Below are 17,171 nucleotides of genomic sequence, written 5' to 3' on the forward strand. Positions count from 1 at the left end.
CGGGTGGGGGGCTGACCTAAGAAGGGGTATGGTTGACCGGCTTTTGTGGGGGGGGGGCCTCTGACCATGCTGGTCACATGGGACGTGAGGAAGCTGAATGGGTCAGTCAAACGGTCGTGTATTTTCGTGTATCTGAGGAGTTTGAAGGCGGATATAACCTTTTTACAAGAAGCACATTTGAAGATCGGGGACCAGGCAAGGCTAAGGAAAGGGTGGGTGGGGCAAGTTTTCCATTTGTGGTTAGATGTGAGGATGCATGGGGTGGTGGTGTTTGTCAATAAGCATGTCACATTTGAGGTGAAACTACGGCCGTGAACATAACCCAGCCCAGTCCATCGTCCGAACTCGCCTCCCATCCATTGCCTCTGTCTACATCTCCCGCTGCCTTGGGAAAGCTGACAGCAGAATCAAAGACCCCTCCCACCCAGGTTACAATTTCTTCCACCGGGCTGAATGTACAAATGGCTTAGAACACGCACCAACAGATTCAAAAACCACCTCCCCGCTGTCACCAGACTCCTGAATGACCCTCTTATGGACCTAACTGATCTCTCCATGCACCTTCTCTACTGTTGTAGCACTCCACTCAGTATGCTTCACCTGCTGTCTATGTATTTACATTGTGTATTTATTGTATGCCCTATGTTTTTCATGTATGGAACTATCTGCCTTTTCACTACCTCTGTATGCGTGACAAATCTAAATCTTTGTCGAACATGATTTCCCTTTCATAATCCATGCTGACTTTGATTGATTATACCTCTGTTTTCCAAGTGTTGTGCTATGAAATCCTTGATAATGGACTCTAGCATCTTCCCTACTCCCGGCGTTGTCTCACTGGTCTATAGTTCCATGTTTTCAGGGGCAGCACGGCGCAGTGGTTAGCACTGCTGCCCCACTGCCCAGAGGACCCAGGTTCGTTTCCGGCCCCTGGTCACTGTCCGTGTGGAGTTTGCATATTCTTCCCTGTGTCTGCGTGGGTCGCACCCCCACAACTCAAGAAGATGTGCGGGGTAAGTGGATTGGCCACGCTAAATTGCCCCTTAATTGGGAAAACAAAAGAATTGGATACTCCAAAAAAAAATTTAAAGTTCCCTATTTTCTCTCTATCTCCTTTTTGAATGGCGAGGTTACATTCGCTACCCTCAAATCTGTAGGAACCATTCCAGAGTCCAAAGAATTTTGGAAAATGACCACCAATGGATCTACTATTTCTAGGGCTACCTCCTTAAGTACTTTGGAATGAAGATGATCAGGCCCTGGAGATTTGTCTGCCTTCAATTCCGTTAATTTCTACCAAACCATTTCTCTACTGATAATTTCCTTTTGCTCCTCACTAAAACTTGTGTTTCTCAGAACTTCAGGTACGGTATTCATGTCCTCCGTGTGAAGTTAGAAGCAAAGTACAAATTTAGTTCCTCTGCCTTTTCTTTGTTCCCGTTTTAAATTCCCCCGTTTCTGACTGTAAGGAGCCTATGTTCGTTTTTATCAATCTTTTTCTCTTTACATACCCATAGAAACTTAGTCAATTTTTATGTTCCCTGCTACTTTATTGCAGAGGCTGGTTTAGCACAGTGGGCTAAATAGCTGGCTTGCAATGCAGAACAATGCCAGCAGCGCGGGTTCAATTCCCGTACCGGCCTGCCCGAACAGGCGCCGAAATGTGGCGACTAGGGGCTTTTCACAGTAACTTCATTGAAGCCTACTTGTGACAATAAGCGATGATGATTATTATTATTATTATTACTGCTACTTGTATTTTCCCCTTAATCAATCCCTTGGTTTGCCTTTGCTGAATTTTAAACTGTTCCCAATCCTCAGGTTGTTCCCAATCAAAGTTTGCACTGAGTGCTGAATTTGGTGCTTTTTGAGTGCGATAGTGAGAGTTTGGTGACCGAGGGAGTATAAGGCTTCATTTTTATCTAAAGTTTAGTCTTTCTTTTATTTAGTTAATTAACTTAAAAGTTGCTGTTTGGTTTAGAAGAAGGTGAATTTTCAATCAGCTTTAAACAGGCTTCTACTTCTAGGCACTTGCAGCTGGAGCTTGTTAATTAGTTAATTGGATTAGGCCAGTTTTTCAGAGGCTAGATTCACAGTATAAAAGTGATCCCCTACAGTGCAGACTTTGTTTGCACTGAGTGCTGAATTTGGTGCTTTTTGAGTGCGATAGTGAGAGTTTGGTGACCGAGGGATTGCTGAATTTGGTGCTTTTTGAGTGCGATAGTGAGAGTTTGGTGACCGAGGGAGTTAGGTGAGGAGGGAGTAAGGTGCTCCTTTCATTTTGTTTCCGACATTTCCGCAAAGAGTGCAAAAAGAGCCAGGTGTTTACAGGAAGTGTAGCTGACTGGGAGCAGAGTCGGAGGGCGGAGATCTAGTTAGTCCACACAGCAGCTATATTCTTTAAGGTAAGAGGGGATGGAGGCTAGGCCAGTTACATGCTCCTCCTGTAGGATGTGGGTGGTGAGGGATACCCCCGGTGTCCCCACTGACTATACCTGCGGGAAGTGCACCCAACTTCAGCTCCTCAAAGACCGTGTTAGGGAACTGGAGCTGAAGCTGGATGAACTTCGGATCATCCGGGAGGCAGAGGGGGTGATTGAGAAGAGTTACAGGGAGGTAACCACACCCAAGGTACAGGACAAGAATAGCTGGGTTACAGTCAGGGGGAAAAAAACAAACAGGCAGACAGTGCAGGGATCCCTCGTGGCCGTTCCCCTTCAAAACAAGTATACCGTTTTGGATGCTGTTGGGGGGGATGACCTACCGGGGGAAGGCCCTAGCGGCCAGGTCTCTGGCACTGAGTCTGGCTCTGGGGCTCAGAAGGGAAGGGGGGAGAATAGAAAAGCAATAGTTGTAGGAGATTCAATGGTTAGGGGAATAGATAGGAGATTCTGTGGTCGCGAGCGAGACTCCCGGAAGGTATGTTGCCTCCCGGGTGCCAGGGCCAGGGATGTCTCGGATCGTGTCTTCAGGATCCTTAAGGGGGAGGGGGAGCAGCCAGAAGTCGTGGTGCACATTGGTACCAACGACATAGGTAGGAAAAGGGGTGTGGAGGTAATAAACAAGTTTAGGGAGTTAGGCTGGAAGTTGAAAGTCAGGACAGACAGAGTTGTCATCTCTGGTTTGTTGCCGGTGCCACGTGATAGCGAGGCTAGGAATAGGGAGAGAGTGCAGTTGAACACGTGGCTGCAGGAATGGTGTAAGAGGGAGGGCTTCAGGTATTTGGATAATTGGAGCGCATTCTGGGGAAGGTGGGACCTGTACAAGCAGGACGGGTTGCATCTGAACCAGAGGGGCACCAATATCCTGGGAGGGAGGTTTGCTCGTACTCTTCGGGAGGGTTTAAACTAATTTGGCAGGGGAATGGGAACCGGATTTGTAGTCCAGCAACTAAGGTAGCCGATATTCAGGACGCCAAAGCATGTAATGAGGCAGTGGGGAAGGGAACACTGACAAAGGAGAGTATTTGCAGGCACGGAGATGGGTTGAAGTGTGTATACTTCAACGCAAGAAGCATCAGGAATAAGGTGGGTGAACTTAAGGCATGGATCGGTACTTGGGACTACGATGTGGTGGCCATCACGGAAACTTGGATAGAAGAGGGGCAGAAATGGTTGTTGGAGGTCCCTGGTTATAGATGTTTCAATAAGATTAGGGAGGGTGGTAAAAGAGGTGGGGGGGTGGCATTATTAATTAGAGATAGTATAACAGCTGCAGAAAGGCAGTTCGAGGAGTATCACCCTATTGAGGTAGTATGGGTTGAAGTCAGAAATAGGAAAGGAGCAGTCACCTTGTTAGGAGTTTTCTATAGGCCCCCCAATAGTAGCAGAGATGTGGAGGAACAGATTGGGAAACAGATTTTGGAAAGGTGCAGAAGTCATAGGGTGGTAGTCATGGGCGACTTTAACTTCCCAAATATTGAATGGAAACTCTTTAGATCAAATAGTTTGGATGGGGTGGTGTTTGTGCAGTGTGTCCAGGAAGCTTTTCTAACACAGTATGTAGATTGTCCAACCAGAGGAGGGGCAATATTGGATTTAGTACTGGGTAATGAACCAGGGCAAGTGATAGATTTGTTAGTGGGGGAGCATTTTGGAGATAGTGACCACAATTCTGTGACTTTCACTTTAGTAATGGAGAGGGATAGGTACGTGCAACAGGGCAAGGTTTACAATTGGGGGAAGGGTAAATACGATGTTGTCAGACAAGAATTGAAGTGCATAAGTTGGGAACATAGGCTGGCAGGGAAGGACACAAGTGAAATGTGGAACTTGTTCAAGGAACAGGTGCTACGTGTCCTTGATATGTATGTCCCTGTCAGGCAGGGAAGAGATGGTCGAGTGAGGGAACCATGGTTGACAAGAGAGGTTGAATGTCTTGTTAAGAGGAAAAAGGTGACTTATGTAAGGCTGAGGAAACAAGGTTCAGACAGGGCATTGGAGGGATACAAGATAGCCAGGAGGGAACTGAAGAAAGGGATTAGGAGAGCTAAGAGAGGGCATGAACAATCTTTGGCGGGTAGGATCAAGGAAAACCCCAAGGCCTTTTACACATATGTGAGAAATATGAGAATGACTAGAGCGAGGGTAGGTCCGATCAAGGACAGTAGCGGGAGATTGTGTATTGAGTCTGAAGAGATAGGCGAGGTCTTGAATGAGTACTTTTCTTCTGTATTTACAAATGAGAGGGGCGATATTGTTGGAGAGGACAGTGTGAAACAGATTGGTAAGCTCGAGGAAATACTTGTTAGGAAGGAAGATGTGTTGGGCATTTTGAAAAACTTGAGGATAGACAAGTCCCCCGGGCCGGACGGGTTATATCCAAGGATTCTATGGGAAGCAAGAGATGAAATTGCAGAGCTGTTGGCAATTATCTTTTCGTCCTCACTGTCAACAGGGGTGGTACCAGGGGATTGGAGAGTGGCGAATGTCGTGCCCCTGTTCAAAAAAGGAACTAGGGATAACCCTGGGAATTACAGGCCAGTTAGTCTTACTTCGGTGGTAGGCAAAGTAATGGAAAGGGGACTGAAGGATAGGATTTCTGAGCATCTGGAAAGACACTGCTTGATTAGGGATAGTCAGCACGGATTTGTGAGGGGTAGGTCTTGCCTTACAAATCTTATTGAATTCTTTGAGGAGGTGACCAAGCATGTGGATGAAGGTAAAGCAGTGGATGTAGTGTACATGGATTTTAGTAAGGCATTTGATAAAGTTCCCCATGGTAGGCTTCTGCACAAAGTAAGGAGGCATGGGATAGTGGGAAATTTGGCCAGTTGGATAACGAACTGGCTAACCGATAGAAGTCAGAGAGTGGTGGTGGATGGCAAATATTCAGCCTGGATCCCAGTTACCAGTGGTGTACCGCAGGGATCAGTTCTGGGTCCTCTGCTGTTTGTGATTTTCATTAATGACTTGGATGAGGGAGTTGAAGGGTGGGTCAGTAAATTTGCAGACGATACGAAGATTGGTGGAGTTGTGGATAGTAAGGGCTGTTGTCGGCTGCAAAGAGACATAGATAGGATGCAGAGCTGGGCTGAGAAGTGGCAGATGGAGTTTAACCCTGAAAAGTGAGAGGTTGTCCATTTTGGAAGGACAAATATGAATGCGGAATACAGGGTTAACGGTAGAGTTCTTGGCATTGTGGAGGAGCAGAGAGACCTTGGGGTCTATGTTCATACATCTTTGAAAGTTGCCACTCAAGTGGATAGAGCTGTGAAGAAGGCCTATGGTGTGCTCGCGTTCATTAACAGAGAGATTGAATTTAAGAGCCGTGAGGTGATGATGCAGCTGTACAAAACTTTGGTAAGGCCACATTTGGAGTACTGTGTACAGTTCTGGTCGCCTCATTTTAGGAAGGATGTGGAAGCTCTGGAAAAGGTGCAAAGAAGATTTACCAGGATGTTGCCTGGAATGGAGAGTAGGTCTTACGAGGAAAGGTTGAGGGTGCTAGGCCTTTTCTCATTAGAGCGGAGAAGGATGAGGGGCGACTTGATAGAGGTTTATAAGATGATCAGGGGAATAGATAGAGTAGACAGTCAGAGACTTTTTCCCCAGGTGGAACACACCATTACAAGGGGACATAAATTTAAGGTGAAAGGTGGAAGATATAGGAGGGATATCAGAGGTAGGTTCTTTACCCAGAGAGTAGTGGGGGCATGGAATGCACTGCCTGTGGAAGTAGTTGAGTCGGAAACATTAGTGACCTTCAAGCAGCTGTTGGATAGGTACATGGATTACGGGAAAATGATATAGTGTAGATTTATTTGTTCTTAAGGGCAGCACGGTAGCATTGTGGATAGCACAATTGCTTCACAGATCCATGGTCCCAGGTTCGATTTCGGCTTGGGTCATTGTCTGTGCGGAGTCTGCACGTCTGCGTGGGTTTCCTCCGGGTGCTCCGGTTTCCTCCCACAGTCCAAAGATGTGCAGGTTAGGTGAATTGGCCAATGATAAATTGCCCTTAATGTCCAAATTGCCCTTGGTGTTGGGTGGAGGTGTTGAGTTTGGGTAGGGTGCTCTTTCCAAGAGCTGGTGCAGACTCGGGGGGCCGAATGGCCTCCTTCTGCACTGTAGATTCAATGATAATCTATGATTAATCTAGGACAATGGTTCGGCACAACATCGTGGGCTGAAGGGCCTGTTCTGTGCTGTATTTTCTATGTTCTATGTTCTATGTTCAGGTCTGTTGCTTTTTCTACCTAATTTGTAGTCTCTTCTTTGAATCTAATACTGTCTCGAATTTCCCTTGTATGCCCACTGTCCTTCCTTTCAGTAATGTTTCCCAGTCCACCATAACCCTCCCATGCTTCATACCATCGTAGACATCTTAGTTTCAGGATCCTCGTCTCAAGAGTTAACTACCTCGCTATCCACCTTGATAAAAAATTCCATTATATTATGGTCACTTGATGGTAACAGTAGAATGAGGGATATGACTGGGCTATGGGATTGCACAGTGTAATGAAATATTTCTACTGCTGCCAGTAACCCACTACACCTTCATGGATGTTAAGTTTTGAGCTGCTAAATCTGTTCTGAATCAATTTCATTCAGCATGATGGTAGTGCCTGATATTACAATGGAGGGTGTCCTCAGTGTGAAGTAACAAATTTGTCTCCACATTGACTATGTGATGGTCACTCCTACCAATGCTGTCTGCAATATTAATGAAGATATGTTCTTCAGAACTCAGCTGCTGGCTCAGTCAGTGATGATGCAATATAGGGGTCTATTAAGACTGAAGATGAGAATGTTCTTCTGAGAGTTATTAGACTTGAAATTCTCAACCCTATAGAGCAGTGGAGGCTGGGTCATCAAAAGTATTCAAGGCACTGAGTTAGATTTTGTTGACAGAGTTAAATTTTTGATCGACAAGGGAATCCAGGGAAATGGGGTGTGGGGGGCAGTCAGGAAAGCTGCGCTAAGGCCACAATCCGATCACCCACGATCCCAATCAATGGCCGAGCTGACGCAAGTGGCTGAATGACCTGCTCCTATTCTTAATGGTCCCTCCCAACTGTATACCAATGTGCAGCCTCTGGTTGGTCTATCCTGAAGATGGGCACACCCAGGGTTGGTGAGTCTAGAATTTTTTAAATATTCTTTCCTGGGGCATCAGCATTACTGGCTAGGCCAATATTTTTATTGCCTATCCCTAATTGCTCTCGAGGAGGTGGCGAACCACCACAGTCCATGTGGGCAGCACAGTAGCATAGTGGTCAGCACAATTGCTTCACAGCTCCAGGGTCCCAGGTTCGATTCCCGGTTTGGGTCACTGTCTGTGCCGATTCTGCACGTTCTCTCCGTGTGTGCGTGGGTTTCCTCCGGGTGCTCCGGTTTCTTCCCACAGTCCAAAGATGTGCAGGTTATGTGGATTGACCATGCTAAATTGTCTTTACTGTCAAAAGAAAAAGGTTAGATTGGGTTGCTGGGCTATGGGGATAGGGTGGAAGAGTGGGCTTAGAGTCGGTGCAGACTCGATGGGCCGAATGGCCTCCTGCACTGTAAATTCTATGATATGGGTACACCCACGGTGTGGATAGGGAGGGAGTTGCAGCAATAGTGAAGGATTAGCAATTGTAGTTCCAAGTCAAGATGGTGTGCGACTTGGGGGGGAAGCGTGCTGGTGGTAATGTTTCCATACTTCTGCATTTGTGTGGCAGAAATTGGGTGCTTGGAAGGTGCTGTCGGGTAGATATAAGTGATGTAGCTGTACTGGGACAGCTTGGGGCGTAGTTGAATGAAGCACAAGCCTTCACTGTTGCTGGAATGTTGTCCAGACCCCCTAGTGTTTTCAGTATTCGGTAACTTCAGCCGTTTCTTGATGTCACGTGGAGCGAATCAAATTGACTGAAGACTGGCATCTGTGATGCTAGGGACCTTCGGGGGAGGTTGAGATGGATCATCCGCTTGGCACTTCAGGCTGATAAGTGTGGTTATTCACTATTGCCAGGTTGAATTATGGAGACAGTAAAATACATGCTATCATCACATAAATTATAAATAAACATGGAAGCGGGTTTAGCACACTTGGCTGGACAGTTCATTCATGATGCAGAGCAGGGCCAGCAGCATGGGTTCAATTCCTGTACCGCTTGAGGTTATTCATGAAGGCACTCCCTTTCAACCTTGCCCCTTGCCTAAGGGTGTGGTGATCCTCCGGTTAAATCACCACCACTCAGCTCTCCCGCTCAAATGGGAAAGCAGCCTATGACCATCTGGGACTATGGCGACTACCTTTCCCTTTATAAGTAGACAGGACATATTTCAGTTCCCTTGAAACGAACCTGAAGTCATTAGAATAGGAACAGTTGGAGGTCCGACAAGGTGCTGCCACAGAAATGAAAGTTAAGCGAGAGTTTTACCTCCAAGCAGCTGGCTTGAGCTCAACTTTGGTCCAAATCTCTAGATTATTAGTCCAGCAGCATAGGTCCTATTCTTTTTTCTTAAAAAAAATTTTTTTTTTTTTTTTTTTTTTTTTTTAAAGAGTACCCAATTACTTTTTTCCAATTAAGGGGCAATTTAACGTGGCCAATCCACCTAACCTGCACATCTTTGGGTTGTGGGGGCGAAACCCACGCAAACACGGGGAGAATGTGCAAACTCCACACGGACAGTGACACAGAGCCGGGATCGAACCTGGGACCTTGGCGCCATGAGGCAACAGGGCTAACCCACTGCGCCACCGTGCTGCCCTGCTTAGGTTCTATTCTACTTAATAATGCTATTTTCCAGTTTGTCCTTGTAGAAAGGATTTATACTAGGCACCAACTATCAGCTGTCACAGCAGATATGTACAGAATACACGAGTTTTATCAGTCGGGTTCTGTACAGCTTTGTAGCAGATGTGAGAATCTTGTATAAAACAGCGGTTGATGTGATTATGCATTTTGCGAGTCTGTCTGTGAAGATGACAGTTGACTCAAACTACTGTCAGTTTGCATTGCTGTCAGGATTTTGACCCAGTGACATTGTAGGCAAAGTGATGTGCTCAAATTGGGGTAGTTTTCAATAAGGTAAATAATTCCGGTAGCAATTGTGAAAGTTCTACAGCTTTAACTAAACCCATAATCCTGGTTATGAAAGACTGAAGAGATGATCCCTTGCAACGTAATTTATGAGACCTGACTTAACATTTAAATCAAAGCTCAGTCATCTGAATTTAAGGATTAATTGTGAAATACCTGGTCTTTATTTTGCTACATTGTTCATGTTTTTTCAGAAAATGAAGTTCCTGCTTCTGCAGCAGAAGTACTTGGAATATCTGGAAGATGGTAAAGTTCTGGAAGCTCTTCAGGTCCTGCGTTGTGAACTAACCCCACTGAAATACAACACCGAGCGAATACACATCTTGAGTGGGTAAGTGGAAAAAGAAAACAGTGAATTTTTGCAAATGCTAAAAGCATACAGCTCGCAAAACAGTTGAGCTGTGTTTTCAGGTATGTTCACACCTTGTGTAATATGGAGAGTCCGATATTGTTGATTTGTTTCTTCTGCTTGGAACAAGTAACCATGTTGCTGGTAACAGATTTATGACACTGGTGTGCTAAATGATGTTGATTTGTCAATGGGCGCCTCCATCCAGTTCTAAAACTGCAATTTTGACTTCAGACTCTTTCCTCGCTAATTTCCATGATATTGCCCAGCTAGTCTGTTGCTAATTTTCAGATTCACAGCAAAGTGGTGATACTGAAACTTTGGGTTTGTAATTTTTGACTATTTTGTCCCTGCATTCAGCTAAATGGGCTGACTGGTTGTTGGGATTTGACTGCCATGTGTAGCATCCATTCACTATTTTCTTTCTGTGAACCTAGGTTGTAGATAGTGACACAGGCTGCATTTAGCTGAGAAAGCTATTTCAGCCAAGCCTATTCACACCTTCCATGCACTTTGCATGTCGACGTGCTGATTAGCAAGCAGGGACCCCATTATTTTCTGTACCTGTTCATGACATTTTGATCTATGTACCTTGAAGCCCTTTTGGACCTCCTCTTTTTCTAGCTTTTCATCATTTAGAAAGTAACCATGTTAAGTCCAAGTTGGGTGATCTGTGCAGCTGCATTGAAATAGATTTGTCTCATTTTGCCGATTCACCGAAGCTATTAAAATTTCATTTTGTAATTTTATGCTTCCATATACGCTGCTTGCAATATCTTGTGTTATCCACAAATTTGAATGAGACTTTCTACCTCATCATCTAAGTGGTTAATAAATAGGGTAAATAGTTGAAACCAAGACACAAATCCTTGCAGGACACCACTAGTCATGTTTTTTTAAAATTAGTGTTTGGGGATGTGGGTGTCGCTTGCTAGGCCAGCATTTATTTCCCATCCCTAATTCCCGTGATAAGGTGGTGGTGAGCCGCTGCAATTCATTTGGTGTAAGTACACCCATAGTGCTGTTGGGGAGAAATCCCAGCATTGTGACCCATCCGACCAATTGGGGTCTCTGTCCATTAACTTTACTGTTTCCTATTGTGCCGCCAGTTTCTTAACTGGGTCAATCAATAACTTGCCTTCAATTCCAACTTAACGAACAGTTTCTTATGAAGGACTTTATCAAATGTCTTCTAAAATCCCATGTAAAGTGTACCCGAATGTGTGTTTGTCCACAGAAGTGATAAAAAGCCTTGGAACTCGAGTAATAAACGCAACTGAAAGCAGAACTCATTAAATTTTAATGTGATTAGACTTTTCATGCTGCTATTGTTCTAGTTCTTCCACGTTCAAAAACACATCTTCATCCTTCCAGTATGGCTGCAGAAAGCTCACTTCAGCTTCTATCTTCGCAGGTATCTAATGTGCAGTCATACAGATGACCTGAGAGCAAAGGCTGAATGGGAAGGAAAAGGGACTGCTTCACGATCAAAGTTACTTGACAAACTTCAGAGTAAGTTAATTCTGCTTTCCACTAAAGATGTAAAATAATGTTGAAGCAAATTTATTTATTGATAAGAGCCTTTGAATGTTTGGGAAATTAAATCTGCCATCCTTAACTAAAATTAGGAGAGCTGTCTCGCAATCAACAACCTGCCTAGTCATAATCACGGAATCATACCTTGCAGATAATGTCGCAGACACCACTATCGTCATCCCTGGGCAATTTTTATTTTTTTTTTTAAATAAAAAATTGAGAGAACCCGATTCTCTCTCTTTCCAATTAAGGGACAATTTAGGATGGCCTTGCACATATTTGGGTTCTGGGGTGAGCATCCAAGTAAACACGGGGAGAATGTGTAAACGCCACGCAGACAGTGGCCCGGGGCCAGAATCGAACACGGGTCCTCGGCACTGTGAGGCAGCAGCGCTAACCACTGCGCCATGTGCTGCCCCGCCATCCCTGGGCATGTCCTGTCTGACCGGCAGGACAGACCCAGCAGGGGTCATGGCACAGTGGTATACAGTCGGGAGGGTGTTGCCCTGGGAGATCTCAACATTAACTCCAGACTCCATGAAGTCTTATGGCTTCAGGTCAAACATGGACAAGGAATCTCCTGCTGATTACCACATAATGTCTGTCCATTGTCAGCTGAATCAGTACTTCTCCATGTTGAACACCACTTTGAGGAAGTACAGAGGGTGGCAAGGACACAGAATATACTCTGGGTGGGGGAACCAACAAGAGGGAAAAACATACTAGACCTCATCCTCAACCTGCCTGCTGTAAATGCATCTATCCATGTCATGGATAGGAGTGACCACTGCACCGCCCTTGTGGAGACACAGTCCTATCTTCACATTAAGGATACTCTCCTCCTTGTTGAAGGGGATAGATTCAGAATGCATCTCGTAACTCGACTGGGCAACCATGAGGCGCTGTGGGCCATCAGCAACAGAATTGTATTTAGCCACAATCTGTAATCTCATGGCCTGGCATATCCCCCACTCTACCATTACCATCAAGCCAGGGGATCAATGAAGAGTGCAAGAGGGCATGCCCGGAGCAGCACCAGGCCTACTGAAAAATTAGGTGTCGACCTGGTGAAGCTGCAACACAGGGCGACTTACATTCCCAACAACATAAGCAGCAAGTGATAGACACAGCTAAGCGACCCCACAACCAACTAATCAACGGATCAAATCTAAGCTATGCAGTCCTGCCACTACCAATCGAGAATCGGGGCGGGCAATTAAACAACTCACTGGGAGAGGAAATTCCATAAATATCCCCATCCTCAATGATGGAGGAGCCCAGCACATCAGTACAAAAGACAAAATAAATTTAGAGTACCCAATTCAATTTTCTAATTAAGGGGCAATTTAGCGTGGCCAATCCACCTACCCTGCACATCTTTGGGTTGTGGGGGCGAAACCCACACATGGGGAGAATGTGCAAACTCCACACGGACAGTGACCCAGAGCTGGGATCGAACCTGGGACCTCGGTGCCGTGAGGCTGCAGTGCTGCCCACTGCGCCACCATGCTACCCACTGCGCCACCATGCTACCCACTGCGCCACCATGCTGCCCCAGGCTAATGCATTCACAATAATAGTCAGCCAGAAGTACTGAGTGGGTGATCCATCTCCGTCTCCTCCAGAGGTCCCCAACATCGCAGATGTCAGTTGTCAGGCAATTTCACTCCACATATTATCAAGAAATGGAGGAAGGTACTAAATACTGCAAGGATTATGGGCCCTGACAATACTCTGGCAATAGTACTGAAGACTTGTGCTCCAGAACCAGCTGGTCTCCTAGCCAAGCTGTTCCAGTACAGCTACAACACTGGCATCTACCTGGCAGTGTGGCAATTTGTTGATCTTTAGGGACGATAGTGACGTTTAAGGGGCATCTTGACAAATACATGAATAGGATGGGAATAGAGGGATACGGACCCCGGAAGTGTAGAATATTTTAGTTTAGATGGGCAGCATGGTTGGCGCAGGCTTGGAGGGCCTGTTCCTGTGCTGTACTTTTCTTTGTTCTTTGTTTTTTGTCTGGGGCAGCACAGTGGCGCAGTGGTTAGCCCTGCTGCCTCACTGCGCCGAGGACCCAGGTTCGATCCCGGCCCCAGGTCACTGTCCATGTGGAGTTTGCACATTCTCCCCATGTTTGTGGGGGTCTCCCCCCACAGCCCAAAAAGATGTGCAGGGTAGGTGAATTGGCCAAGCTAAATTGTCTCTTAATTGGGAAAAAAAAGAATTGGGTATTCTAGTTTTTAAAAAGAGGAATTTGTCTGACCCCCCCCCCCCCCCCCCTCGGAGGCAGGGCGCAAAAAGTGTTGACTGTATTGATGAAGGAGATGGGAACAGATCTGTTGCGGTATCTACGCCCATAGGGTAGGGAGTATTCTTTTCGCCGGTGCATAATGTGTACTCCAGGATAGACTTCTTTATTATGGGGAAGTCGTTGTTGTCGGGGGTGAGGAAAGCAGAACACTCAGCAATTGTTATTTCGGACCATGCTCTGGATTGGATGGGCGTTGTCCTGGCGACGAAGCCGGCACAGAGGTCGGGTTGGATGTGGGGCTGCTTGCAGATCCGAATTTTGGTGTAAAGATGGGAAAGGTGATTGATGACTGCGGGGTTCAATAGGAATGGAGAGGTCCCGCCGCCAGTGGTCCGGGAGGCTTTGAAGACAGTGGGATGGGCAAGGTCATCTCACTTAAGGCTCAGGTGGGCAGGGAGGCAAGAGGTGGGGAAGCGGCTGGTAGAAATCTTGGAGGTGAATGGACAGTATGTGGAGGGTCCCACTTTGGAACTTCTGGCGAGGAGACCGGAATTGCAGGCACGGTTTGACCTTCTGTCCACAGTAAAAGCTGTTCGGCAGTTGAAGCGGTGGTATGAGTATGGGCCAGCTCTGTCAGCAAGCGGCTGCACGGGAGATTGTTCGGGACCGGGATGGGGTCCGGGGTGGGGTGGGGGAGTTGGTGGTGGTGCCGGAGCAGGTGAACTAGGCAAGATGTAAATGGGCAAGGCTCTGGGGCCGGATGGTTCCAGGTGTAGTTTTATAAAACGTTTTTGGATACGCTGGCGCTGCTATTGGTGGAGACGTTTGAAGATGTGGTGGGTAGGCGGGGGTGCTCCCAGAGATGATAGGGCAGGCATCCATTTTGTTGACTGTAAAAAAGGATAAGGGCCTGATGGAGTGTGGGTCGTATAGACCAATATCTCTGCTAAATAGTGGTTAGCACTGTGGCTTAACAGCGCCAGGGTCCCAGGTTCGATTCACGGCTTGGGTCACTGTCTGTGCAGAGTCTGTATGTTCTCCCAGTGTCTGCGTGGGTTTCCTCTGGGTGCTCCGGTTTCCTCCCACAAGTCCAGAAAGACGTGCTGTTAAGTAATTTGGATATTCCAAATTCTCCCTCCGTGTACCCAAACAGGCGCCAGAGTGTGGTGAATATGGGCTTTTCACAGTAACTTAATTGCAGTATCAATGTAAGCCTACTTGTGACAATAAAAATTATTATTAAATGTGTATGCGAAGATTTCTGCCATGTTTTTCCTGCTTAGACTGGAAGGGTGCCTCCCACAAATGATTGTGGAAGATCAAACGGGGTTTGTAAAGATAGGCAGTTGTCCTCGAACTGCGGCATTAGTTAAATGTGTTGCTCTCTCCAGCAGAAGGGAGGAAGGTGGGGGTGGGGTTGGACGTGGAGAAGCCATTTGACTGTGTAGAATGGAGTTATTTGTTCGCGGTGTAGGAGAGGTTTGAGATTGGGCCTAAGATGCAGGGCTGGCTTAGCTCAGTGGGCTAGACAGGTGGTTTGTGATGCAGAACAAGGCCAGCGCGGGGTTCAATTCCCGTACCAGCTGAGAATTCTGAATTTTCCCAGTGTACCCGAACAGGTGCCGGAATGTGTGACTCGGAGCTTTTCACAGTAACTTCATTGCAGTGTTAATGTAAGCCTACTTGTGACGATGATGGGTTTGAGGCGTGGGTCAAATTGTTATATAGTGAGCTGAAGGTGAGTATGCACACCAATGGGGTGAATTTGGGGTACTTTGAGTTGCATAGGGGAACGAGACGGGTGTCCGATGTCCCCCTCCTGTTTGCACTGACAATGGAGTCCTTGGCCGTTGCGTTGAGGTGCTCTGAGAAGTGGAGGAGGGGTGGGGGCGTGTCATTATATGCTGTTGATTTGTTGTTGTACATCTTCAAACGGGTTCCACGGTGGGGGGTATAATGGGGCTACCCAGGGGATTCGGGGCCTTTTCAGGTTATAAGCTGAGTCTGAAAAAGAGTTGTGTTTTTTTGGTATCTTTGGGGGAAGGAGCTGGTTTGGGCGTGTTGCTATTTTGGGTAATTTAAAAAATATATATATATATTTATTAAAGTTTTTTAACACAATTTTTCTCCCTTACAAACAATAACCCCCCCCCCCCCCCCCCCCCCCCCCCCCCCGTAACAAAAAAAAAACCGAGAAATCGCGCAGAGCAAGATATATACATGGCAAAATTATATATTTACACAGCTTTGTACACTGGCCCTCACCCGTACGTGCCAGTTTCCCCAACCTTTCATGTTATCTCTTGCTCATCCACCCTCCCAGGCAGTCCCCCCTTTCTCCCCCCCCCTCCCAGGCAGTCCCCCTTTCTCTCCCCCCCCCCCCCCCCAGGACGTCCCCTCCATCTCTTTCCCCCCCCCCCCCAGGGTTGCTGATGCTGCTGACCGACCTTCCTCTAACGCTCCGCAAGATAGTCTAGGAACGGTTGCCACCGCCTGTAGAACCCCTGCGCAGACCCTCTCAAGGCGAACTTAATCCTCTCCAACTTTATGAACCCAGCCATATCATTTATCCAGGCTGGGGGGCTTCGCCTCCTTTCACATTAGCAAGATCCTTCGCCGGGCTACTAGGGACGCAAAGGCCAGAATGCCGGCCTCTTTCGCCTCCTGCACTCCCGGTTCGTCCACTACTCCAAATATTGCTAGCCCCCAGCTTGGCTTGACCCGGACTTTCACCACCTGAGATATTGCTCCCGCCACTCCTCTCCAGAACCCCTCCAGTGCCGGGCATGACCAAAACATATGGACATGGTTCGCCGGGCTCCCTGAGCACCTTCCACATCTGTCCTCTACCCCAAAGAACCTACTCAACCTCGCCCCTGTCAAGTGCGCTCTGTGAACCACCTTAAATTGTATCAGGCTGAGCCTGGCACACGAGGAGGAGGAATTAACCCTACCTAGGGCATCAGCCCACAGATCTTCCTCGATCTCCTCCCCCAGCTCCTCCTCCCATTTACCCTTCAACTCTTCTACCAGCGCTTCCCCCTCTTCTTTCAACTCCTGGTGTATTGCCGACACCTTGCCCTCCCCGACCCATACACCCGAGATCACCCTATCTTGAACTTCTTGTGCATGGAGCAACGGGAATTCCCTCACCTGTCGCCTCACAAAAGCCCTCACCTGCATATATCTAAAGGCATTTCCCGGGGGTTATTTTGGGTAATTTGGGGGTGCAGGTGACTTGAGACTGGGCCCGGCTCTGTAAATTGAATTTCACTAGTTTGGTGGTCTAAGTGGATTTGTGGCGATGGGACAGTCTTCCCATATCATTGGCAGGCTAAGTGCAGGCAATAACGGTGAACATTTAGCCACGGTTTTTATTTTTGTTTCAGTGCCTATCAGTCTTTTTGCTTTATGGGGGTGGAATGGTTGATTTTGTTGTTTCCACAGGTAAGGTAGCAAGGATTCGGAAGATGGTACTTCAGAGAGCTCTGCAGTCAAGGGGCCTG

General features: G+C 47.0%; 1 protein-coding gene across 5 annotated transcripts in view; it reads left to right on the forward strand.

Moving 5' to 3' along the window:
* Nucleotides 1–17,171, forward strand: part of LOC140411199 (WD repeat-containing protein 26) — a 365,602-nt gene that overhangs the window by 213,371 nt on the left and 135,060 nt on the right. For all 5 annotated transcript variants that reach the window (XM_072500288.1, XM_072500289.1, XM_072500290.1 and 2 more), the window contains exons 4-5: nt 9,721–9,857; nt 11,290–11,387. In XM_072500288.1, the coding sequence (XP_072356389.1) occupies nt 9,721–9,857; nt 11,290–11,387 (235 nt within the window). The remainder of the gene's footprint in view (nt 1–9,720; nt 9,858–11,289; nt 11,388–17,171) is intronic.

The sequence above is a fragment of the Scyliorhinus torazame genome, chromosome 4, assembly GCF_047496885.1.
Source record: "Scyliorhinus torazame isolate Kashiwa2021f chromosome 4, sScyTor2.1, whole genome shotgun sequence".
NCBI classification, from domain to species: Eukaryota; Metazoa; Chordata; class Chondrichthyes; order Carcharhiniformes; family Scyliorhinidae; genus Scyliorhinus; species Scyliorhinus torazame.